General features: G+C 47.0%; 1 protein-coding gene across 6 annotated transcripts in view; it reads left to right on the forward strand.

The window, feature by feature from the left end:
* NCAM1 (neural cell adhesion molecule 1) overlaps window positions 1-24,462 on the forward strand; it is an 81,057-nt gene that overhangs the window by 30,066 nt on the left and 26,529 nt on the right. For 3 of the 6 annotated variants that reach the window (XM_072354892.1, XM_072354888.1, XM_072354890.1), the window contains exons 2-12: window positions 10,962-11,036; window positions 12,517-12,735; window positions 13,286-13,429; window positions 14,275-14,412; window positions 14,886-15,003; window positions 15,355-15,524; window positions 15,651-15,793; window positions 19,545-19,574; window positions 22,869-23,019; window positions 23,589-23,773; window positions 24,118-24,214. In XM_072354892.1, the coding sequence (XP_072210993.1) occupies window positions 10,962-11,036; window positions 12,517-12,735; window positions 13,286-13,429; window positions 14,275-14,412; window positions 14,886-15,003; window positions 15,355-15,524; window positions 15,651-15,793; window positions 19,545-19,574; window positions 22,869-23,019; window positions 23,589-23,773; window positions 24,118-24,214 (1,470 nt within the window). The remainder of the gene's footprint in view (window positions 1-10,961; window positions 11,037-12,516; window positions 12,736-13,285; window positions 13,430-14,274; window positions 14,413-14,885; window positions 15,004-15,354; window positions 15,525-15,650; window positions 15,794-19,544; window positions 19,575-22,868; window positions 23,020-23,588; window positions 23,774-24,117; window positions 24,215-24,462) is intronic. The other 3 variants (XM_072354893.1, XM_072354891.1, XM_072354889.1) reach the window with 1 other exon arrangement.

The raw sequence follows: 24,462 nt of genomic DNA on the forward strand, positions 1-24,462 counted from the left end.
CATGTGCCCACTCTCAGAGCCTGTCCAGGTCCCTCTGGATGCTGTCCCTTCCTGCTGTTGTGTCACTGCACCACTCAGCTCGGTGCCATCAGCAAACTGCTGAGGGTGCACTCCATCCTAACATCTGTCACTGGCAGAGATGCTGAACAGCACCGGTCCCAAAATGGACCTCTGGAGGACACCACTCATCACTGGCCTCCACCTGGACATGGAGCCACTGACAGCAGCCCTCTGGCTGTGACCATCCAAACAATTCCTTATCCTCTTAATAGTCCAGCCTTCAAATCCATCTGTCTCCAATTTGGAGGTAAGGATGTGGTGCAGGACTGTGTCAAAGGCACAGCTCCATGTAGATGACAACAGTTGCCCTCCCTTCGCCCACCGATGCCATCACTCCATCACAGAAGGCCACCGGATGGGTCTTGGTGAGGTCACGCTCTGCCCTTGGTGAAGCTGTGCTGGCTGTCTTGGATCACCCCATCATCTCAATGTGCCTTAACATCTCTTCCAGGAGGGTCCACTCCATGATCTTCTCAGGCACAGAGGTGGGGCTCCCCTGCCTGTAGTTGCTTGGATCACCCTTTGTTAAAATTGGGAGTGATATTTCCCTTTTCCCATCACTGGGGACTTTTCCAGTCAGCCACAGTTTTTCAAGTACAATGGAGTGCAGCTTGGCAACCACATCAGCCTCTTCCTTCAGAACTCTGGGATGCATATCATGTGGCCCCACAACCTTGCATGCATTCAGTCTCATGAAGCAGTCTCAGACTTGCTCCGCTCTTACGCTGGGAGGGATTTTGCTCCATGACCCCCTCTTACAATTTAAGGGGCACCAGAGTCATGGGAAGCCTGGATGGCCATGAAGATGAAGGAAGGCAAAGAATCATCAAGTACCTTGCTTTCTACATGCCTGAGGAGTCAACCTCTTCCTTTATGTTTCTCAGAGGGAGCGGAGTACTCTCTTCTTTGCCTATAGGCCTTTGTAGATCTTTGTTTCCAACTCTAGGCAGAGATCTGCTCGTTGCTGGAAGGCTTCAGGAGCCCATTGCTGTTGGTGAGAATCACTGCAGCTTCTTCCCTGCTCTGGGAGCCCCAGTGTTGGGTATTGGCTCCTTCCGGGTTTGATCCAAGCAGAAAAGAAGGAATTCAGGGTTAGTGGGCATGTCTCTCTCTTCTGTCAGATGGCTATTGAGTGAGAAATGCTGATTGTCTGCCATTGGGCCCATTGGCTTCCTGCTCCTTGCAGACTGCGCTGGTTGCTTTTGGGGGTGGGGAAGAGCGTTTCTGGCATCCATTCATAGAATTTCATTGTGGAATACAGAGACTCAAAATAAGCCCATCAATGGCTCTTGACACTGGAAGAGGGCTTTGCAGACCCGCTGTGGCCTCCTTTACAGCAAGGCAAGCAGTTGTTGGTAGCAGGAGAAATTTATTCAGGAGATCGCTATTTCGGCAATTTCAGAGCCGCGCAGCTGTGCAGGGAGGCTTGATAATATAATAGCCAGGGGCCCCATCTGTTCCTAATAAAACATGTAGGCAAAAACACGCGGCAGTGGCAGGCAGGAGCAGTTGGGTGGCGCGCTGGGAGGCAGCTGTCTGCTGCAGCATCCCCTCCCTCCTCTCTGCCTTTCCCCAAGCAGAAGTGAGCTCCAAAGGAGGGATGGGAGCTGCAGCGGTGCTTCTTCTTCCCTGCTTTGTTCCTGCTAGGAATGTATGCTGCTGCATTGAGGGTAGAGGTGGCACTTAGGGGTGTGGATAGTGGGCAGTGCTGCTGTAGGCGGGTGGTTGGGTGGCATGTTTTAGTGATCCCCTTCAACCTTAATGAGTCTGATCATTTGTGATAAGTATTGCCTGGAAAAAGAGCTGGCCCCACAAAATGCCTGGTTGTAGCCTACATACGGATCAGGTGGGAATGGCAATGGAACTTTTTTCACCTCTACAAGAGTTAAAGCATTATAATTGAAGGTATTTCTGTAGGATTTCTTGTTAATAGTTACTGGCGCTGATAGGTTTGCAATGGTTCTCAGAGACGCGGCAGAAAACTGGCATTCATTAAAAATACACTGAAAGATGCACAAAATAGCGCTGTTATGGGTGGGTTGGGTGGGAATGCTGCATTCTTCTGCTCCCATCGCGGCTGTGAGCTGCCTCCTCCTGCGCGGTACGCAGCCGGCAGCCCCTGCGCTGTGCTGGGCACTGAGCGCTGTGCCGGTGAGCGCTGTCGGAGAGGCGGGACACGGGCGCCCCCTGGCGGCGGAGAGCGGCGCTGCAGGAAGGTGTCGCTCCGGGAGCCGCTGTGGCTTCCAGACGAGGTCGGTAATGGAAATTATTGATCCCCTCCGGCAACTTTATTGCATCCATTTGGTTTTTATGTAACACCTCATGCCCGCTGCTTTGTGAGAGATGGCCGATACCGCCCATCCCTCCAGGCTCTGGGAGGCTCCTTTGGCACCGTGCTGCTCTGCTGCTTCTCAGGCTGAAATGGATGCAAAAATTGGATGGGTTGGGACTGACCTTTGTGAATCTGTGATTATTTGCATAGCTGTAGTGCTGGTAAGGTTAGGAAATGAAGCACTGGGACTTTGGCTGCAACAATAAACATGGGCTTTTGACGATGGAGATAAAAGGCAGGATATTGTATCTGGGAGCGTCGGGCACTCGCGCATCTCACTGCTCCCTGGGGGCCTTTAGAGCAAAGAGCAATTAATAGCGGTAACAATTATTATAAAAGCCTCTTTTTAGTGGTACATTATCTTTTGCTATTTTTAATCTCGGCAGCGCGGTGACACTGAAGCTCTTTCTTTCAGCCAGGCTCTGATTGTTTTACTTTTTTTTTCCCCTGTATGTTTTCCTTTACCTTCCCTGTTGGAGGACACTTTCATTCTTCTTGTACTCCCAGCGGACACCCAGCCGACTCCTTTTGCGTTTCCTCTTCTGCTGTTCCATATCATATAACGACAGTGTTTTCTGTGGGCCTTTATTTCATGCCCTGGAATGGAGAAGGGAGGAGCACTCCTCAGGAAGGGATGCCTGAGTGGCCCCAAAGGTCTGCCCTCAGACCTTCAGATTTGCACTGAAGCCCGGCATTCCCTGCAGCTCTCCCCTCCCTGCTTTCTTTCATCGGAGTCCTTCCACTGCAGCGTGTAATATTCAATATCATCTAAATAGAAATGAATTCTTGGCGTTCGTTTAGCTGACATTTTCTTCCCTGAGCTGGCTAAGCGGACAGAAAATAGGTTCTGTTGAAAACTCTTATAGCTAAATGTCACCGGCTTTGATGTATCATTGCTGTCTGCCCCTACGCAGCACCTCCTATAAAGCCCTATTTTAATGCACTGGCAATAAATGGTGTTTTATTAACGTCAGCACCGAAGTTTTACAGTCTTAATAGTATTGCATTGTGCAGCTCAGGGCTGTTTGCTTTTGTGTTTTTGATGACAGAGGGTGGCAGGAGGGATGGCTGAAGTGGGAAACTTACATACAGAGAAAGGAGGTGCTGTTCTGGAGCCATTCACTAATGGATTGGTTTGGAAGGTCTCGCCCTTGTTTAAGGTCATTCTCAGTTGTTTTTTCCAAGTTGAAAACACACCGGGCTGTTTTTGTTGTTGTTTGAAACAGGAAGACAAAAAGATATATCTGCATTCAGCAGTTACACCTTGATTTTTGGAAGTCACAGACCTCTCAGTGAAAGTTCTGCCAGTGAGGGCCTGATGGAGTTAATGAGGGAGTTAATGTGTGCAAGGGAGCTTTAGTAGAGATAAACCTTCAGGGTACGCCCCGGCCAGTAGCAGATGGGGTTGGGTAGAGTCTCATGTTGGTTACACGTTACCCTGGAGACACCATCCTTGTGTTTCAGGAGGAGCTGGTGCTGTCACACTGCGCCCAACTCGGCTGTGTTGTGGAAGAGCACCTGTGGTTACCAAAGGGTTTGTTGTGCTGAGGGCTCCAGGAACCTGGAGAAAACACTGCCCTAAAGAGCTCAGCTGCCGTTCTGCTCAGTGTCATCCCTTGTGACAGCCCCTGCTTTCCTCTTTAGGGAATGTATGTCAATGGAAAAGCTGTGATGCTTGGAAGTGCAGAGCAGACATGGGGCATCTCTTGGCCACAGGTGCTCTGTGCTGGTCTCAGGCACTGCTTTAGCTCATGGTGTCCTGCGATTTTCTGACGCTTCATTTAAGCTTTAGTGCTCTGAAGATCTCGGTTACCACTCACTGTGTGGTGTTGCCACAAATGTCAAGCCTTTGCCATCAGGTTGGTCAGCAGCTGCTGAGCATCCTCCAGTTATCAGAGGTACCCAGTGAGTGTTCTCTCTTTTCCTGCACCCGTACCATGACTTTTTAAAAGCAAACACTGTGCTTAGAGCAGCTTGAGGCTGGGTTCTTGCTGCCGTGATTCAGATGTCGTCATTTAGTCTGGTCGCTAAATAAATCTATAAGCCAGCTTTATTAAGAGCCCTGCGGGCCCTCATGTTGTTGCAGCAATTGGGATGCTTGCAGACACGCACCTCGTGCTGATTTATTCTACAGAGGAGATAAAGTTTAGCCAGGGCACAGCCATTCCGTGGTCAAAATCAATGAAGAAGGAGGGAGGGCAACTGGCATTGCTATGGAAACGGCCGCTGCATCCAGCAAAGGGCATGGAGCAGTGCAGGAAACAACAGCAGCCCTTCAGAGGGGAGGAGAGCAGAGCAGTGTGTGCTGCACAGAGCTCTGCAGGACGTGCGGGAGGCAGCATTGCTCTGCAGGCAGTGAGCTGACAGTGTGCTGAGCTGTGAGTCCTACAGAGAGGGGCTCCAGAGGGGGCAGAGCGAAGTGGAAGTAAAAGTGTGAGCATAGCCAAGTGACAGCTGGAAAAAGTGCAGGTGATAGCTGATGGATGTGGCTGGAGCGGGCTGATTTTACTTCCCCGGGATTATATATTTGTGCTTACATTTTGATGGGTGTCTTTGGTACGGTTGCAGTGATTTTAGCACAGATTAGGCGTGTCCTGCTTTTGTCTTGCCTTTGTGGATTTACTACTCGGCTGCCTCGTTGTAATCTTGGCGATTAGCTGTGGCTTAGGCTGAGTGACCATGGTTTACAGCCTCCACCTGTTCGTGTCCTTGCCATGAAACCGCTGTAGCAGAGTGTTCATTTTTATGTGCTCTTTTGTGTGCAGAATAAATTACACGTGCAGAATGCTCGATGTTCCTCTGCTTCACCCATTCCAGCTCCAGGAGGAGGTGCAGACCATTGCAAGTGCCAATGTGTGCCATCAACCTTCTGCCTGCGTGGGACAGGATAGCAGGCAGGGTATGGGATAGGAGGATCCGGCTGAGTCTCACAGCTCCCAGGGCTCCAGCTGGACACCTGCTTGGGCAAGCACAAGTACAGGATATTCTATGGCATGTCATTCAGAATCAGCGATCCCACGTGACTCCTGGGCGCAGTTTCTGGCTGCAGAGGGAGCTGAGCCTGTGAGATCATGCTGTGTCTGAATATGGAGTGCCAGGGCACCACATAATGCCCCAGTTAATTGGCCAAGAGTTTGGGTGAAATGAGGTCACCTCTGTGTTGAGATGAATAGGAACGAAAAGCAAGAGCTGATTGCTGTGATTCGCACCAGTGAGGAAAACGAGCCTGATATTGTGTGGAACAGCTACTGGATTATGTGGAAGGCTGACTGCTAAAGCATCGCAGGATGGTTTGAGTTGGAAGGGACCCTCAGGGGCAGGGACCTTACAGAGCACACAGCCTGAAGCTCTGCCCTGGGTAGGGACACTGCGCACCCAGTGAAGGTCTGGTTTTCAGCTCTTGGTAAACACAAACTTGATAAATGGTGACTTTCTTTGCCTTCAACGATGAAATTTTCTTCCTCTTAGAGGGAAGATTTGTGGGTAATAAATACATGACCGGTGGGTTATAGAAATGCTGTATGTGGGTTAGAAATTCTGTATGTACAGCTCCTCTTCTATGCTGTTGTCAGCAAATGGATGTTACTGCTGTAGTGCTGCCTGATTTACGGGCAGGGAGCAGCGCTGCCCTGTGGCACTGAGTGTGCACACAGCTGCTGGGATGGAACAGCTGCTGCAAGATCACACTCCAAAGCTGAGCTTCTCAATCCAGTTTTCCCCTCTTTCTCTGTATACCTGCACTGCAACATCCTCCACATACGTATCTATTTAGCAGAGGGTGGTAACTTAGTTTTTAATTAAAGTTGTCCATACCCTGGTTTGATGGATCCATAAAAAGTCGTGGCTTACTCTGCCTCAGGTAACTGAAAATGTTTGCCGTGGCAAATAGGGCTGTTAGTTTTATGATCCAGAGCAGTAAAACATGTTTTATCAGGAATGCCATTAGAAGAGGCATAAAGCTGTTCCATGTAAAACTGTTGATATCTCTGAGAAGCCGTATGAAATAATCTTGACCCAAGTTTGGCTCAGAGGAAATCTTCTTGCATTCCATCTTTGTGTTCTCCTGGTTACACATTCGCTCCCTCTGCGAATCCTCGTATTCCCCAAAGGTATCGCAGTGCTCTGCTCTGGTTGGTGGCAGTGTGTGGTTGTCATGGTGATGGGGAGATGGGATGGGATGTGCAGAGCAGCTGAGCTCCATCCCTGCTGCCATCTCCTGTTCGCCTGCCCTTACGGCACAATGGCCCTGCGCAGGAGGCAGCGCTTTGTGCTCTTGGGCCTTTGTTGTGCGTTGCATCTTGAGTCAGCTGTGATGGTTCTCTGTAATCTGCTGGATTTCAGCTCTTTACACATCCTATCCTTTACACTGTGCGCTTTGCTCGCAGTGCCTGCTGTTTTCTAATCAGTTCTGTTTATTTCTGGAATTTTGCTTGAGCTCCAGAAATGTGCCAAGTGAAAAGTACAGTCTGTAAGAAGTGAACCTTGGGTTCACAGAATCACAGGATGGTTTGAGTTGGAAGGGACCCTGAAAGGCCGCCCGGTGCCATCCCTGCAGTGCACAGGGACACCCACAGCTCCAGCAGTGCTCACAGCCCCGTCCAGCCTGACCTTGGCTGTGTGCAGGGAAGGGGCACCACCGTCTTTCCTCTCCATGCTGCACAGCCCCAGCTCTCAGCCTGTCCTCGCAGGGAGGGCTTCCATCCCTGGCCCCATTTCTGTGTCCCTCCAACAGCTCCACGTCTCTCCTGCCCTGAGGATCCCCCTGTGGACGCAGTGCTCCAGGTGAGCTGTCACAGCACAGCAGAGGGGCAGGAGCACCTCCCTGCCCTGCTGCCTGCGCTGCTCTGGGTGCAGCCCGTTGAAACTCATTTAAACATCGGTGTGTTTTCTCTTAGCTCTCTGGGCGCACTGCAATGAAAGTAATGCGGAGGAAAAGCAGTGGGCATGCACATCTCTCAGGATATTAATGGAGCCTCTGCAGAAAGGCAGATGAGAATCCTGAGCTTTTGGGGAATTGTTCCATCAAGCTTGAAGGTGCTGAAAGCCGTTTAGATTCAGCTGATCCCAGTAATTCTTCATCTGGGTGGATAGAAACAAGATTCTTGACAAGGATATGGTAAAGTCAACGCTTCACTCTGTGCTTGCTGCCACAAAAGCAGTTCGTCTGGCTCTTGGATTTATGGCTCGGGTCCGTGTGAAGAAAGGTTCATGTCATTGTGTGCTCTGACTCAGAAAGGCAGCACTGTGGGCATCAGCCTTCCTGCTTGTAACATGGAGCCTGTGAAGCCGGAGGGATGCAGAACCGATTCCCAGCAATGAGCACACACACCTCTGCTGCTCATGGCATGTCACTTAGCAGGTGCAGCCTGCTGTGTTAGCCTTAGTCACAGCCCAGCAGGGAGACCTCCCTGCCTTGTCCTGAAATCGTGGCTTAATTTGGGCTCATTTCGCTGTTTAAATGCAAAACTAATTGTATTTAACCGCCGATGAATGTGAAGTTACATTAACCGTTTTTCAAATCAAAGGGGAGTTATTCAGCCTTATTTGGGAGCTGGGGAACTTTGTAACCAGATAAGAGATATGGGGGAGGGCAGACCTATAAAAAGTGTTATTGTGTGATTATGAAGAGCCCTTTAAATGCAGTTATTATGCGATGCTAAAAAGGCCCTTATTGCTTGAAGTTTGAAGCAGAATACAAATGGGCTTACAGGGCTTACAGTGTCTGTTCAATGAAGAGTGGGGAAAAATAGTCTCTGTTCCTCTGAACTGCAGAGCAAAAATAGTAATTAGTGATTACAATCCATGTCGGCGCTGAGTTTGTTAGCCTGATCGTATACTAAGCCATGAAGTAGCAGGTAGGGAACAGCTGTTGGTGTAATTTAAGGCATAGTTTGTTGTTAGGATGAACTCATTTATCCAGGTTATGAGGTCAGCAAGTTGCCTTTATCAGTAGAACAATTAGAGTTGAATTCTCCCTGGTGCAAAGTAAGGACTGTGGATGAGCTGAATATGAATGATTCAGAGGAAGGTTCTGCTCAGGTGATGCCTGATTTCCAGCAGTGCCTTTCAGTCTCCCTGACTTGGGGGCTCCTGGATGCACACAGCCGGGTTCCTGTGTGCTTAGTGGCATTAGCGGGGGTCTGCAGGGTGAGTGAGCTGCATGGAGTGTCCCTATAGTGCAGAAGGAATTGAGGAACAGCTCTCTGTAATTCACCTTCTGCACAGGAGAGACTGAATCAACAGAGCAGGAGGGTCAGCCCAGCAGTGCTGCTGTTGTGCCCTGGTTTTCCAGCCTGCTTAATACTGGAGCACTGCCTACCATTGGCTTTATAGTCCAGTCATCACTGTTTAATAGCAGCATTTGATGAGACACTGACATGTTTCAGTGCTTCTGACAGCAGCAGTTTGCTCAGTGACACCGGTGTTATACAGCCTTCCTGGGGAAAGGCAGATTGAGTGTGAGTGTCAACTCTTCCTTTCTTAGAACGAGCATTTGGGGGTTGGCCTTTTCTACTTGTTTTAAAGTCTGTCCTGTGAGGGGAATGAATGTATGATAGGGAGGAGATGGAAGCAGGGAGAGCACCCTAGAATAGAAGCAGTTCATCAAGCAGTGTGACCGTGTTCCAGAACCACAGACACGGATGGTGGAATGTCACCTGCCTCACTGCTCCCTTCTGAGCTGGTGACTTCTAATTTCAGGACCAGGAGTCCTTTGCTCTGTGTATAGCTCCGGCCTTGCTGTCTCAACCCCACAGCTCATGCATGTTTCCTGAGTACCGTAAGGAGCGTTGCCTCTGGCACGTAGCTGCTGGTTTCTGAAGCAGTGTGTGTTCTTTAGAAAGCCAGGTGTGTTTGGCAGCTAAGGGAATGCCTCTGTGGCCTGGTGGGTGCACGGCAGCGTGGAAACACACAGCACAACAGACAAAGCAGTTGCAGTGAAGTTGCCAAGATGTGCTCTAGCTGCACAGGGGAGAGGAATAGATCAATTAATGGCTGCAGTCTAGAAATAAAAACTGTTCATTCAGGCCTCTTGAAATTCACACTTGACCTGGACTTGTTGGGCCACAGAGATGCTGCAGCATCAGGATCTAGCTGGTCCAACCCCTGCTAAAGCTGCTCCACCCAAATCATGTTGTAGGCTGAAAGGATTTAGGGAACAAGAAATGAACAAGTACACCTACAAAAGGAGGCCAGTTAGTCCTTGTTGCAGTGAACCTAATAAACCTTTAGCCTTTTATTATATTTGGTTCTTTGTATTTGCAGTTCTGTCTGGGAATGAATTATACTGAAGTAGTATAGTTGAGAGGAATTAGATTAGCCAGCAATAAAACAGGCTGAATGCAAGAGCCGAAAGGGCAACGTGTGCTTCATGGAGAACAGCGGGGAGAGAGAGAGTACCCTTCAGACAAAACATATGAGTTAAATAAAGATGTCCTAAGGGAGACCTCAAAGGCCTAAGAATTATTTTCATTTCTTTCTGGAATTATTACCTAACTTAGATTATTTTTAGGTGATTCTTTAGGGACGTGGCTGCAGTCAATTGCAGGGAGCATTGAAGTGTAGCGTCTTTTGCCAAGCCCAGGTTACAAGCAAACAAGCAATACTTTGCCCAGAAGGGTTAATCACAGACTCACCAAGGTTGGAAAACACCTGTGAGATCACCCAGTCCAGCTGTCTGCCTACCATCACTATTTACCCACTGAACGTACCAGATCTAAGTGCTTCTTGGACACCTCTAGGGACAGTGATGCCACTACCTCCATGGGCAGCCCATTCTAGCACTCAGGCATTCTTTCCTGCCATCCAACCTGAAGCTCCCGTGGCTATACTTGAGGCCACCTTTCCATGTGGGAGAGTTATTTCTGCTGCAAACAAACAAAAGCACAGCCCTAGTGTAAAAGCCAAAGAGTTGATGGTCTCCTGTGTGAAGACAGTAGAAGAGACCAAAATATTGCTACTGCTTTTCAGGAGGGCAGGGTAAGCAAAAGTGTGCCTGGATTAACATGGAAGCGAGTCTCAGCCACTCCTGTAGAGGCAGAAGGCATCAATGGTCAGTGGTTGTTGTCAGTGTGTTGGAGATTCTTTCTTAATGTAGGCGTGCTGTGGCTGCTGTAGATACCCATTTGGGGTTCGTTGGCTGTTTGGACTCAGGTTTCTGCCTGGAAAATGCTGCAGAGGACCCAGAGTATTGCCAGTAACTCCCAACCATGACTGATGGCTGGGCTTGTAAGAATGTGGTATCAGAGCAAGAAGTCAACTCCAAAGCAAAGAGAATGGCTGTACAGTGCTGCCAGAACAGGTCTGCTAGCCAATTCCAGTCAACGTTCAGGGGTGTGCTTAAAGGCTGTGCCATCCTCTCCTAATGTTGTTCTGTGAGTGGGGGTCTGGAGGGAAATCAGCGCCTTCTGTATCATTTGATGTGGCTTTACACTGGGCTGGAAGTGACTCTGAATCTTCACAGGTTTCCCAGGGGTCTGCTCAGGTACATGGTGATAAGCCTGGCCAGGCTTCTTTGCTGAAGACAGCTGCTGTTGTCTAACCCTATTCTGTGTGCTCCTTTCTTTTGTAGCCTCTCTACAAGTGGATATTGTTCCAAGTCAGGGGGAGATCAGCGTTGGAGAATCTAAGTTCTTCTTATGTCAAGGTGAGTGACAGATTATGGCATTGGGTGTCTGCATGTTAGGTCTGAGATAAAAGCTCTGCTGCTAAGTCAGGCTGTAAGGTTTCTTGCTTTCTTTCTCATATGCCCGTACATTTGATAAGACTAAGTAGCGAAGGCAACCTGTGGTGTTTGCTGGGAAGAGTGAGTCTGCTCTCCCTTGACAGCTGACAGCAGAAAGCAGCTCCAGCAAACAGCTCTTAAAATGGGAAAGAAACAAAACAGCAAATGAAGTGTTGCCTCTGTGCTCAAGTGGTAGCCACAACAATGGCGCTTTGCGTTGTTCCACAGCTCCTTGGTCTTTTGACATTAGAATTAAGCTTGATTTTTGGTTATTAATTTTTTTTCCCCAAATTATATCTCTAGTCCATTGCCAAGAGCAGAAATGGGGATAGCAGGTCACCTGAGAGTCGTCACCTCAGCAACTAAGGATGTTAATGCTGCTGAAAACCTTCTTTTTCTGCCACAGAAGTTAGTGTTTGTGCAGCTCCCTTCCTGCCCCGGGCTGTTCTGCTGCACCATATGGTGCAGTGCTGACATGTTCCCTGTGCTCCAAAGGCATCTTTTCAATTTGATGGTGTTTTTGAATTTAGTGCTTGTCCTGTTCAAAGCAGCTGGCCTGCTTTCTGATAGGAGGAACTGGTATGTTGGCACCCCAGTGTGGCAGCATCCTGGGGCATGACGTATAACAAACAGGTGATTTGTGAGCTCTGTGAGCAAAAGGCCATCAGTTCGTCCAGAGCATACCAACAGGAACAACAGTGAGTTTGTCTGATCCAGGGGTGCTTAACTGCAGAGTAATTAGTTAATGCCAGTGCTTTGAAAGCAAAAGCATACTCTGAATAAGTGCTGTTGTGATGATGCGTACCTTCAGAAAAGTTTGAGATCAGTTAAAGCCCCTGCAGTAATAGGAACCTGTTCCAAGTAACCAAGCCATGTGGGGGAATGCAGAGAGATGAGCTGCGAGAGGCAGCCTGCAACCAATTAGTGACAATGCTTGCTTACATTGAACACAGCAGTAAGTTTAACTTGATGAACAACAGAGCTGCAGTGTCACAATTTTGATACACAAAGCAGCAAATACACACCTGTCAAAAATATGGCAGAACTGGAGCAGGAAATTGTGGTTTGGGTTTTTGCTCTCAAGCTGAACAACGTGGGGCTGACAGTGGAGGGGCTGGGACGTAAGATCCCAGGATGCATAAAAGGCCATTCTGAAATTAAATTAGATTTCAAGAAACAACCTAATGTAACTTCTGCATGATAGCAGCTGACCGTTCACAGTGCTGTGAGGGAATTCACTTGGTTTGCTTCTCAGGTAGCAGAAGCCCTTCTTCCCTTGGGTCAGTATTCCACAAAGTGCTACTGGTTGTATTCATTTCCCTGCTGGTTGTGTTTAATTTCCTGTGTGTTTGTTAGTTGGGAACTTGCTTCAGTTTGTTTTGTTTTCTCTTATTCTGTGTAGTGGCGGGGGAAGCCAAATACAAAGACATCTCCTGGTTTTCCCCTAATGGTGAGAAGCTGACGCCGAACCAACAGCGCATCTCAGTGGTGCGAAACGATGACTTCTCCTCCACCCTCACCATCTACAACGCCAACATTGATGATGCTGGCATCTACAAATGTGTTGTCAGCAGCGTGGAGGAGGGAGACTCTGAAGCCACCGTCAATGTGAAAATCTTCCGTAAGAGAACAACTCCAGGGCTACTTTCTGGGTTTCCCTGCAGATATATGAGGCAAGACTAGAAAGGGGGAAACACCTTACCTTCCTATCAAAGGCTATTATTGCCAAAGGGGAGAAAAGAGGTTCAAAAGGGAGGGTTAAGAAGATTCTCCTCCTTTCCTGGTTTTGAGGAGGAAGTGAGTGTTGAGACCTTTGCTTGTCAGGTGTTTACTGGCTTGTCTACTGCTTAAATTCTTCTGAAGGAAAGGAGAGCAAAAGGAGGAAATTCTAGTGCATCATAAATGTGTGGGAGGAGGAAGTGTACATGGCAGCTTCTGTGGGTGACAAACATGCTGTGAGAGCTGGGCTGTTGCTTCCAAGTTAATTGGGGTTTTGATGTTACTGTGCAGTGTGTTGAGTCAAGTGCAGCTGTATCCTCCTCCCTGGGGCATGCAGGTTTCTACAGAACAAGCCCTCTGGGGTTCATTGCTTTATTTCAAGCTTGAGTTGGGAACACGGCTTGATGTGTGCTGAAAAAGCTGCAGCGACTTTCTCCTTCCATTGCTTTCAGAAAAGCTCATGTTCAAGAATGCCCCCACTCCTCAGGAATTCAAGGAAGGGGATGATGCTGTGATTGTGTGTGATGTGGTCAGCTCGCTGCCTCCTACCATCATCTGGAAACACAAAGGCAGGGATGTCATCCTAAAAAAAGATGGTAAGGTGCACGATATACTAGTGCTTGTCCATTCAGGGGTCAAATGTCCATCTCCCAGCAGGCTCATACAGTCTTGTTCTACTGTACCCCTTGTACAGTCACAAAGAAGAAAGGGAAGCCATTTCTATGTTACCCAAGGTTTTAGGTTGTGAACATCATTATTCCAGGTGCTTTGATTTGGTAATGGTAGGAATATAATGTTCCCATGGAGATGACCACCAGGCTTTGAAGCTGCATTAAAAGCATTTTCTGGATTTAAAAAACAAAAACAAATCCATCAGGACAGAAAAGCTACATGTTGAGATGCTCTGCTCTACAGGATTGCAAAGGAAACGGGGCTGAAAGCTCCTAGCAAGTGTTTCCCTTTCATTCAGAGTGCTACTGACCTTTTTTCCCCAGACTAGCATTTCATTGGCAGTGAAGAGTCCAGTGCCTGCCTGCAGCTGATCACTGGTACTCAGCTCACTTTCCAGCATCAGCTTGTTACAGGCACAAGGGAACTGTAGTAAGACTCAAACTCTTCCCTCACTCAACAAGAGGGGCAAGTTTTAAAGTGATTCTTGTCTGATATTAATTGATTATAAATGTGTTTTTGTATCTTTATCCATTTATCTCTGCCCTGTGAGTATAAAACACAGAGCAGTTTGTCTGCTACCTCTGTCTGATTTCTTTCTTGGTAATGTCAGATCTGATTGCAGCAGTATCTCCATCTTAACGTGATGCAAAGGGAAGTTTCATTACATTCAGCCTTGCCTTCTGCTCTGGAAGGGTGAGGGGAGGTGAAGAACCTGTGCAGTGAGCTTTCCTGGGGATCTTTGGATGAACCTTCCTTTTCTCTCTTCTAGTTCGGTTTATAGTGCTGTCCAACAACTACCTGCAGATCCGGGGAATCAAGAAAACAGATGAAGGGACGTACCGCTGTGAGGGCCGCATCCTGGCTCGTGGGGAGATCAACTTCAAAGATATTCAGGTCATTGTAAATGGTGAGTGGCTCAGAGTTAAGAGCAGTAAGCGACAAAGGTCTGTACCACCTGCACTCCAGGCTGCTGATGGAAATGTGACTTTACATTCACACACACAGGTTACTGTCTATCAGCTTACTAATCTTTCTCTGCTGTGTCAAGTAAAAGCATCCATGGTTACCAAATGTATACAGGAAATGATGATATCCAGAGTAAGTTTAAGTGCCTGACAACTTAGTGAGGTGTTGAGGCTCACAAGTGGTTTTGTCGACAGCACAGATTTTCTGTGCATCTCTCCATCCCCACACCAGTTGCTTTGGAGAGCTCATATATCAAACCTGACAGTTGAAACCTGCACATGGCAGCTGAAGGGGTTTGAATCACTAGAGACATCTGTCTATATTGCAGAGATTTAGTTAGACCTCCAGGCCTCATTCTTGCTCACAGCTTCTGTCTCCCCTTTCTAACTTCAGTGTGGTTTCCTTCTCTTCTAGTACCTCCTTCTGTGCGTGCCAGGCAGAGCACTATGAACGCCACTGCCAACCTCAGCCAGTCTGTCACCTTAGCATGTGATGCTGATGGCTTTCCTGAGCCAACCATGACGTGGACAAAGTAAGATGTCGTATGCAGTGTCCTGATTCTTTGTGAGCATGGATGTTTTCAATAAGGCCCTGGAAAACCAGGCAGGAGGGGAAGCCTTTTAACCGCAATGACATGAAACCGTTTTTCTCCCAAGAGAAGCAATGACCTCCTGGCAGGGAACTGCAGTTAGTTTTGATTGTGAGTTAATGCTGATAGGCAGCAAAGCACCACACAGCAGCTCTTTCCTCCCACTGCTGGGAAGAGGTGGAGATATCTCTGATGCTGAGTTTCAGTGTAGTAACGCAGTTCTCATTAACATAAAACCTCACAATTTGACTGCTTCTCCTCCCCAATACAGCCAGTGTGCTTTGTGCCCTGCAGGGATGGAGAGCCAATAGAGCAGGAGGATAATGAAGAGAAATACAGTTTTAACTACGATGGGTCTGAGCTGATCATCAAGAAGGTGGATAAGAGTGACGAAGCAGAGTACATCTGCATTGCTGAGAACAAGGCTGGCGAGCAGGATGCCACCATTCATCTCAAAGTCTTTGGTGAGCTTTTGCCTGTTCAAAAACCCTCTTTTCCCCTCATGTTCCTTGTTTCAGATATTGCTGTTTTCTGATATTGCTTCATTCTGAGCAGCAACTGAATGAAGTTTGTTTTCTTTTTCTTCCCAGCAAAACCCAAAATCACATATGTGGAGAATAAAACAGCTATGGAGCTGGAGGATCAGATCACACTGACCTGTGAGGCGTCTGGAGACCCAATCCCTTCCATCACGTGGAAAACTTCTACCCGGAACATCAGCAATGAAGACAAGGTACCACCACTCCCAAGATCCTGGTCTTTTGGGCAGGGGTCAGTGCTGCATGATGGCAACAGGTGCATGGAGATCACAGTGCTTCCCACCTCCATAGTGAGAATGCTGGCAGTCCTGCACAGAGTTAACTGCTGAAGGGCCAGCTCAGTAGCTGAAATAATCCTATGAGTGTCCTTCTGTACAAAGAGCCATCACAGTTTGTAACAACTGAGACTGTGCTTTTTAACTCCTGTTCTTATTGGTCTGAGCTGAGTTGGTTTGCAAAGCACTAAGCCCTGGACCCTTTTTGGAAGTTTCCTGATGCACATAGAAATACAGGACTTCTGAAAGGGTTTCCAAGCTGAGAGGTGGGAATGAGTACCCTGATCCCAGTGTTGTCCATGCTGCCATCATGGAGATGATTCTGCTGGGGAGGGTGGCAGGTGAAGAGCTGTGGGATATTCTTTCAAAAGTGGACCAAAATGAACCTGTTAATTCATTTGTGCTCTTCTGTATTGTATGCTAACTCTGCACATACTTGAAGCACAAAAGCCTGGCTGCCTTTGTGTTCACTTATTTTGTTGATCACATCAAAACCATTTTGTTCTTAAAAGGCAAAAATAATTAGCAGTTTTTCTCTTGAAGAAGGGTGCTGTTTCATTTATTTTGTTGTTTTTAGCCATAATTCCCCTTTACCAGAGAAGATTAGGATGCACTTTGTTACTCTGGATATTACATAATAGTTACATAAGAAGTTGACTAGGAGGCATAGTTTAGAGTTGAAGAAAGCTTAGACACAAGTTAGAGTAGGGAGCCTGGAAGTCTCAGAGGCAACAGCTGTCAGTCATTTAGAGGTAACCACTCTTAGTCATCCACGTGCTGCTCCGCTGCCTCCTAACTGAGCTTTTTGTATTGCCCCATGATGTCAGCTCTTCACTGTGTTGTTAGCGTGGAACTTTTTCAATCAGGGTGCCGTGGTAATATCTTCTGTATTCAAGAGTTTGCGTAGATTCCTGCAGCCTTTCAGGAGAGATTCTTGCTGCCTTTGAAAGCCCTTGGCTTGGTCTCTTAGCATAGCATGGCTGGGAGACCTGTTTCAATAGCAGAAGGCTATTTGTGGTCATTTCTCCCTCTAGAAGGGTGATAGGAGGAGTTAAACGCCTCCTCTCCTTCCAGCACTAGAGTTTGGATCACAGCCAGGGAGAAGAGCTTTGTCAGGGAGAAGAATATATGACCTGAAATAAGGCTCAGTCAAGTTGAAGTCTGTAGGAGTGCCTGTTTGCAGAGAGTCCTGCCTGTCAAGCCTAATTAAGCTAACGAGATCTCAGTGGCAAAACTGCTAACCATTTTTGAGACTCTCATCTATCCTGTATTGTTTTTAATGCACTTAAATCAGTGATCAATATTAAAGAATGATGTTGTATGTTCTGGCAATATCTTAGTAGATGGGGAGAAAATCAAAGGTTTGAGGTACTACCATGGTGTTCGTGTACGGATTCAAACCTTTAGGGCAAAGATTTGCTGTCATACACCATCTACTTTATAGGCAGGATTTTCTTCCCTTCCTCTCTCATTTGTTTTTTATTTTCTTGTTGTTGTTATTTTCTTTTATAATTTAATCTTTTCCCATTCTCTATCTCACATTGTAAGTTGAGTGAATGGTACAGACTTCCAGAAAATTCTCAGGACAGAGCAGCTCTGTTGGACGATCCATGCTGTGCACAGCCTTTATGTGATGCACTTTGGTTGTGAATGTAGAAGTGCATTATTTAGGAGCTTTATCCCTGTCTGAAATTCCTGTCTATCCCTACTGCAAGACCTGTAAGCCCTAGGGAGTCATTAACATAAAGCCAAGCCATTTCAAATCATTTTATCTTTCCTCAACTATTCATTGCTTTGCCATTGTGGGGAGGAAGAATGCGGGTTTTTTGTTACCAGATGCAATGCTGATAAGCCAGTATGCCTTATTCCTCATCACCTCCACTGCATTTCCCCCCCCCTGTAAAAGATGTGCCAGTGTGCATAGTTTGGACCTGTCGTTCATTGATGTTCACAAGTTACTAAGATTTCTGTGGCAGCAGCTGTACCTGTGGTGGATCCTCCCTGGCCTGCCATGATATCTATCAGTACTTTCATCACATTACTGTTCTCATAATAATAGCATGTCATCCTTCCCAAATGGAAGGGAAGATGTGTGAGGTTCTCGGTTCTCCTCTGAAGAACCCATGTTGTACAGATTGGAGCTTGTATGTCTCTTGGCTTTGGTGAGGGAGGGTTAAGATAAAAACTCTTTAGGATGGAGGCTCTGCTTCTGCCTTCTCCCACCAGCTCCAGTACAAAGAAGCAGCAAACAGGGGGAGTGTGGGAACTGGCTTCTACCTGGAGCCTGACACGTGCTGCACACCACAGGGTAAAGGCACATCTTTTCTTTTTACACCTCCACGCTGGTGCTGTAGAACCTCATTGGAAAGAGTTGAGAGGAGAACTTGAATGGACATCAGTGAGGTGGGCCTGACTGGTTCTGGTAGTGACTGGAACATGGAAAGGGAATGATGCTGAATTCGGATGGTGATTGCCTGTTTAGATTTCAGGGAACCTGTGCACAAGAGGATACAGATAGAGAGAAATTATGAGATACGGATTTTCTGGGCAGATCCCCAGCCCATGTGTGTGTGTTGGTGAGCTTTTTTTTCCTCAGGAGGGCCCACCTCAGGCCTCTCAACAGAAGTAAACAGCCTGTTTTTGTCAAAGACTTCATAGAATGAGGCTGTCTGTACCATTTGTTAATACTGAAGTCTCATAGTTTTCACTGCAAGCACCGTGGAAACAATTCTGTGCTTTTTACTCTCATTTCCTTAACTTTCATCTCCATTTCTGTAACATCACTCGTGTGTATGCTGTTATACCTACATGCCAGCAGTGCTCATGGCTCACGTTCTATGCTATTGTGACTGTGATATTAGCAGGTGATTTTGACTCCAGGAGTGAAATGGATCAAGTTGTGGTTGAAATAGACACTAGAAAAGAAAAAATAAAACAAATGAAATTCATAGGGAAAAAGGGAACTCTGCAACTTTGGTCATTGTGAACCAGAGTGAATATGGTCCACGGTGTTGCTGTATGTCTCTGAATGGTGAATGTGTGTTTCTTGGCAAGGTCTGTGCATGTTTGACTGATGCCTGTTGCTTAATTGTCGCAAGCCTGGCAAGGATTGGGTGCACATATCCCTAAGCCTGATGAGCTGGGTGTGATGAACTGGAGGTGGGGATCAAACTGCTGCAGTGCTCTGCAGCTCGAGGACTCCCACTCCTCACACAGTATGCATGTAAACCCATACAAATGCATGAGCACATGAACCATATGGGAGTTAATGGCAGTCGGTGTGTCCTGGTGGCAACCAGCTCAATAGCTTGTCTATGCAATTAAGTGACCTCTGTCATCAGAATTATTTCCCTTGGATGACGTGTTTCCAGAAGGGATGAGATGTGACAAGGGAAATAGTCACTCGGTACATAAGAATAGAGGCAGAGAGAGGACTTGGGTATTGTTAGATCAGTTTTGAAGATACTACATTTTGAATGCAAGTCTAAATGCAAGTTCTGTTGTGAAATGGGAATTGCAGTCATCCCACACACGAGATATACAGCTCGGAGCCTGCATGTACACAGACATAGTGTGGTGCTTACACTGTCATAACTGAAAGCAACCTTTGATAAACTTGTATTGCTTTTTTTTTTCTCCTCTTGCTGTGTTCTATATCTGTTCTCTCCAGGCTTCGTGGACCCGGCCCGAGAAACAAGAGGTATAATCTTATACCAGACCTTTAGCAAACTTCCTAGTTGTTTTTATTTTTGTTTGTTTTTTTAAGCATTACAGATTAACAAATCTCTAGTTCAGCAACCACGCCAACTAAACCAGCATTAATAATACAGATATATTAAGTACTGGTACTTAAGAGAAACAGCTAATAGTGTTAGAAGTTGCTTGGCATGTAGTTCTGCATCTTTGGATGAGCAAACCAGCTGTGTTGGGAGGGAGTAATCCTGGTTGTCACTTCAAAAAAGGGAAAAAAAAGTGCCAGGGGAGGGAGAAGAAAGGGAAGGCAAATCTGCAACCTGACAAATACAGCTTGGCCATTTTCTTCAATGCTACACGTGTGGATCGTGCCTCTTTTCTGGAGTTTTAAGCATTAGTTGCTGTGTGTATTGTGGGATGGTACCTTTTTTTCTGAGACCAGCCAACTCATCTGTTTGCTCATGGCACCTCTTTGGTTTGGCCTTCTCTTAGAGGATAACTGCATCGTATTCTGTTTCAAAATCAGTGCAATTAAATCTCTCCAAAGTTCTATTTTTTCCAGAAAATGCTCCCACTTACCGAATCATTGTCACTTGCCTTTAATTTTCAAGGGTCAATGAAGGGGTACAGGATAATACATTATGGCTCGTTGCTGTTTTGTTTCACATTCAGTACTGTGTTTTAGAAATAATAATCATCTGCCATTAAGTGCACCTCATTTGTTTCACTCATAAAAACACTGGATGCTTAAAAACTCAGTTGAAAGCAAAACTGTACCTCAGTTACATCCTTGATTGGTGATGCCTTCCTGCTAGCTGGGTATTATCTCAGCTTAGCAAATACGAGGAGCTGCAGATGAGTTAGTGAAGCGCGAGCACAGAGCTGGGGGAGGACACCTCACTTTCTGTCACTGGGGTTTGTGGCTGTGGTCAGGATTTCTAGGGGCTGTTCTGTAGTGACCTCTCCTGTATGGAAAGTGTTATGTGTTAGGTTGGCATGGATGCTTTGGCATGAGAAAGGGTTGAAAAATCCTACAGAGATGCATTCCCTGCCTATCTTGTTTGTTCCCCCTTTTCATGGAAGTATTGGCATCTACTCAAGTGGTTTATGCAGTGACTGTGCCACATGGCATTGTTGGAATGTGAGGAAAAACACCTTTATGCATCTCAGCACAGCCTGCAGCACTCAGCAATATGGAGCACCATCACACACTTCTCTGTAGAGTGGTACCTGCAATCATAGAACTACAGAATGGCTTAGCTTGGAGGGGACCTTAAGGACCAGCACCCAACCTCCTTCTTGGGCAGGACTACCCCACCAGCTCAGGGTGCCCAGGACCCCATCCATGGCCTTACTATGGTGTGAGTTGTTGCCTGTGTCTCTTAGGTTGTTCCACCACTACAGGAAACATTGCTACGCAAAATTGTCTAAGCCAGGGTGGTTAGGTGAAGGGGTTACAGGTGCCCTCAGCTCTGGCTCATAGGTTTCTACCCCATGTCCCTAATAGCTAGGGATTGTTGGTAGATATAGATGGAGAGTAGGAATGAAGAGAAGCAGTAGCATGCTTTCTTGCACTGAGATTATTCTATTTGAATATTGTTTCCTGATCTGCCTTTTCCTTTACACGTGCCTTTTGCAGTAAGATATACAGCCTCATCTTCAGGACTGGTTCTGTTACTGGTTGAGATATTGATTTGTTTGAACTGCATAGCACTGTTTTGTTTGTACTGAATCCTGGAGAGGCAGATGACATGATGTGAAGTCATCTTTGCTGTAGTGACCATGGGCTGATATTTTGCTGTAGGTATATGTACACTCATGCCTGATTGAGTCAGAGACCAACAGAATGTTCACCTGAGTCGTGAGCTAAAAGAAGGCAAGAAAAATTTGCAGATCTCAAGTCTTTACATTCACGGATCCGACTGCAGTAGTTTCAGAAGTGAGCTGGATTTTGGCTGTATACGATACCCCAGTGGACATTAGTCTGTATTAAGGGACCCTTCACCACTTCTAGGAAATATGTTCTTGAAATAAATAACAGTTTCCAGCAACACAAGGGACCAAGGACAGGAGAGGGTGTAGAGTTTGTATCCTGTGTAGTGGTAGAAGAGAGAGATGGACATGCTAACTGCTTTTGTGTTGAAAGATAATTTTCTTCATATGAACTTTGACTAGCTCAAATGGACCAGCATTCAGAACTAGCAGAGGTAATAACTTCTCCTGTGTAGAGGGTTAGTCTTGGAGCTTAGAACAGAAGGATACTTCAGGCCTGCAGGATTCGAGCCCTTGAGGTACCAGAAACGTATTTGGTGCTACAGCTCAGAGCCTGTCTGTGTGATTTCCTCGAGGCTTGTCCTCATAATCTCAGTCCTTGTCTCACATCCTGCAAGAAGCAGCGTGCTCCTGGAGCACTGATGGTCTGAAGAGGGGCAGCAGGGTGCTCAGTTTGTTGGAAACGGGATGAGAAAGCTTGTCCTTTAAAGCTTCCAAGCTGACCGCATTTGCACAAGGACCAGCATGGAGGGTGTTTGGATTGGATCCCTAGGTGGCTGCAGTCCCTTTGAACAGATGACAGCCTGGAGTTTACATTCCTTGTCTCTCTCATTGATGTCCCTGCACTCTCTTGCTTATGGGAGCAATTTCCGAACTGGTTTACAATCAACAGAGTTTGCTTTAGAATTTTCTTAGAGCATCACAAGACCTTGAAGCAGGCTGTCTTTAGAAGGGCCCCATAGTTTGCTTGCCCCAGTTGCTGTATCTTGCTCTGTTTCGTGCTGTGCTCAAGTGAAAGCTTGGAGCTTCCATTTTGCCTGATTCAGCTCTGAAGTTTGGATATGCTCTTACTAATGCTACTCCAAGGATGCTGAAATAAAACAAGTATCAGTGAGAGAAGAGTGAGTCTCAAATTCTCTGTGTGAAAACAGTACTACTTATGAAGGTTCTCTGCAAAAGCATCCTGGCAAAAATGCATTAACCAGAGCTGGATCTCTGCAGTTGTTAATCTAAGAAGCAGCTTGATGTTATCCAGCCATCCTCAGTTGTGTAGCAGCATCTGATACTTCAGTCCTTCATTTCTTTTCTTTTTGTTCCCGTTATCTGAGTGCTTTGAGTCGCTGTACTCAGTCCTGCGCAACAAGGCTGAGCCGCTTTAGTGCTGTGCCTGTGGTTTCATCTGCCAGGTGACCGCTTCTAAGTGCTGAGCACTGGGGGGCTGCTGTGAGGTAGATTTGTGTTTGTTCTGCTCCTGAGCTGCAGTGCTGCCCGGAGCCCAAACCCTGACTCTCAATTCCTTTCCTACCAGACGCTGGATGGGCGCATCGTGGTGCGCAGCCACGCACGGGTATCATCCCTGACTCTCAAAGAAATCCAGTACACGGATGCTGGAGAGTACGTCTGCACGGCCAGCAACACCATCGGGCAGGACTCACAGGCCATGTACCTTGAAGTGCAGTGTAAGTGGGACAGGGGCAGTGTGTGTGTGGATGGGGTCAGCTGGGCAGGGGGGGATGTTTTCTGATGAGGTGGAGGCACCTACAGGTAGGGAAATCTGTGTTATTATTAATGTTGTTGTTATAAGCAGAGGGCTTGGGAAGCAACTCAGTCTGAAGTAATGCTGTTAGTGTTGTGTTTTGCTGTGTGCACATGTGCAAATGGTTGCACTAGTTGACTCCAGCTGAGATGCTGTTTGCAGCACCTCAGGGAAGATCACAAGCTGTGAATCTGCTCATGGGCTCATTCGCAGACTGTGTCAGCAGTGCACTTCCCCAGGCTGTCTGCTTATCCCCCCACACTGCATGAGGGACAGCCCTTGGTGCTGGGCAGACTTCTTCCTATGTCCTTCAGCAAAAGACCACCAGCACCAACAGCCCCATGGATGAGAAGTCTGACCCATATCCCCACCTTAGGCTCCTTTTCCCACATCAGCCTGGGCCCTAGCCATGGAGTCCTTGCAGTGAAGTTGGCTGGGCTTATTCAGGAGTTCTTCTGGGTCATGTTGCCTTCACAAGAACATTTCTTGCAGATGCCCCCAAGCTTCAGGGCCCTGTGGCTGTCTATACCTGGGAAGGGAATCAAGTGAACATCACCTGTGAGGTATTTGCTTATCCCAGTGCTGTCATCTCCTGGTTCCGGGATGGACAGCTGCTTCCCAGCTCAAACTACAGCAACATCAAGATCTACAACACTCCATCAGCAAGCTACCTGGAGGTGAGGAAAAGCACAAAGAGGAGAGGAGATGTGCAGCCAGGAAGGCTCAGTGCTACCAAGTGGTTTGTTTCTGTTGTTGATGAAGCAGTCTTTCATCAGGGTGCCCTGTTAGTGGGTGGCAGGTTGTGCAGTATTTCTGACACACAAATGGCATCAAGTCATGGGAAACAACACCCCCTTCTTGCTTTTGACTTTCTGCCCACTGTAGTTCTCCAATCTGTGGGCAGCCCTGTGTGTCAGCACATGAATTTTATTGTTACTTCCTTCCCCAGTGAAATGCAAATGGCATTAGCAGAGTAAAATGTGCCTTCTAATCCAAACATGCACCTTAATTTCTTCCATAGGTGACACCAGACTCTGAAAATGACTTTGGGAACTACAACTGCACTGCTGTGAACCGCATTGGCCAGGAATCCTCGGAGTTCATTCTTGTGCAGGCGGGTGAGCATCTCAGGCAGGGAGATAAGGAAATGCTGTTCTTCAGGTTCCCCTTTTTTTTCCTTAAAGGAAATATTTGATTTTGGAGAAAGTACTTTGAGTCTCTGACCTCTTAGAGAAGACGAAAGATGAAGGTTTCTACACTGTCTAATCAGTATTCTTAAAAGCTCTTTGAGGATAGTCTCAGGCTGTCCTTGTCCTGTCCTTTATCAAGCCATGACAAGAATGTTCTTGGTGTTTTTAGTTTTCTG

Source organism: Excalfactoria chinensis, chromosome 21 (assembly GCF_039878825.1).
Source record: "Excalfactoria chinensis isolate bCotChi1 chromosome 21, bCotChi1.hap2, whole genome shotgun sequence".
Taxonomy (NCBI): domain Eukaryota; kingdom Metazoa; phylum Chordata; class Aves; order Galliformes; family Phasianidae; genus Excalfactoria; species Excalfactoria chinensis.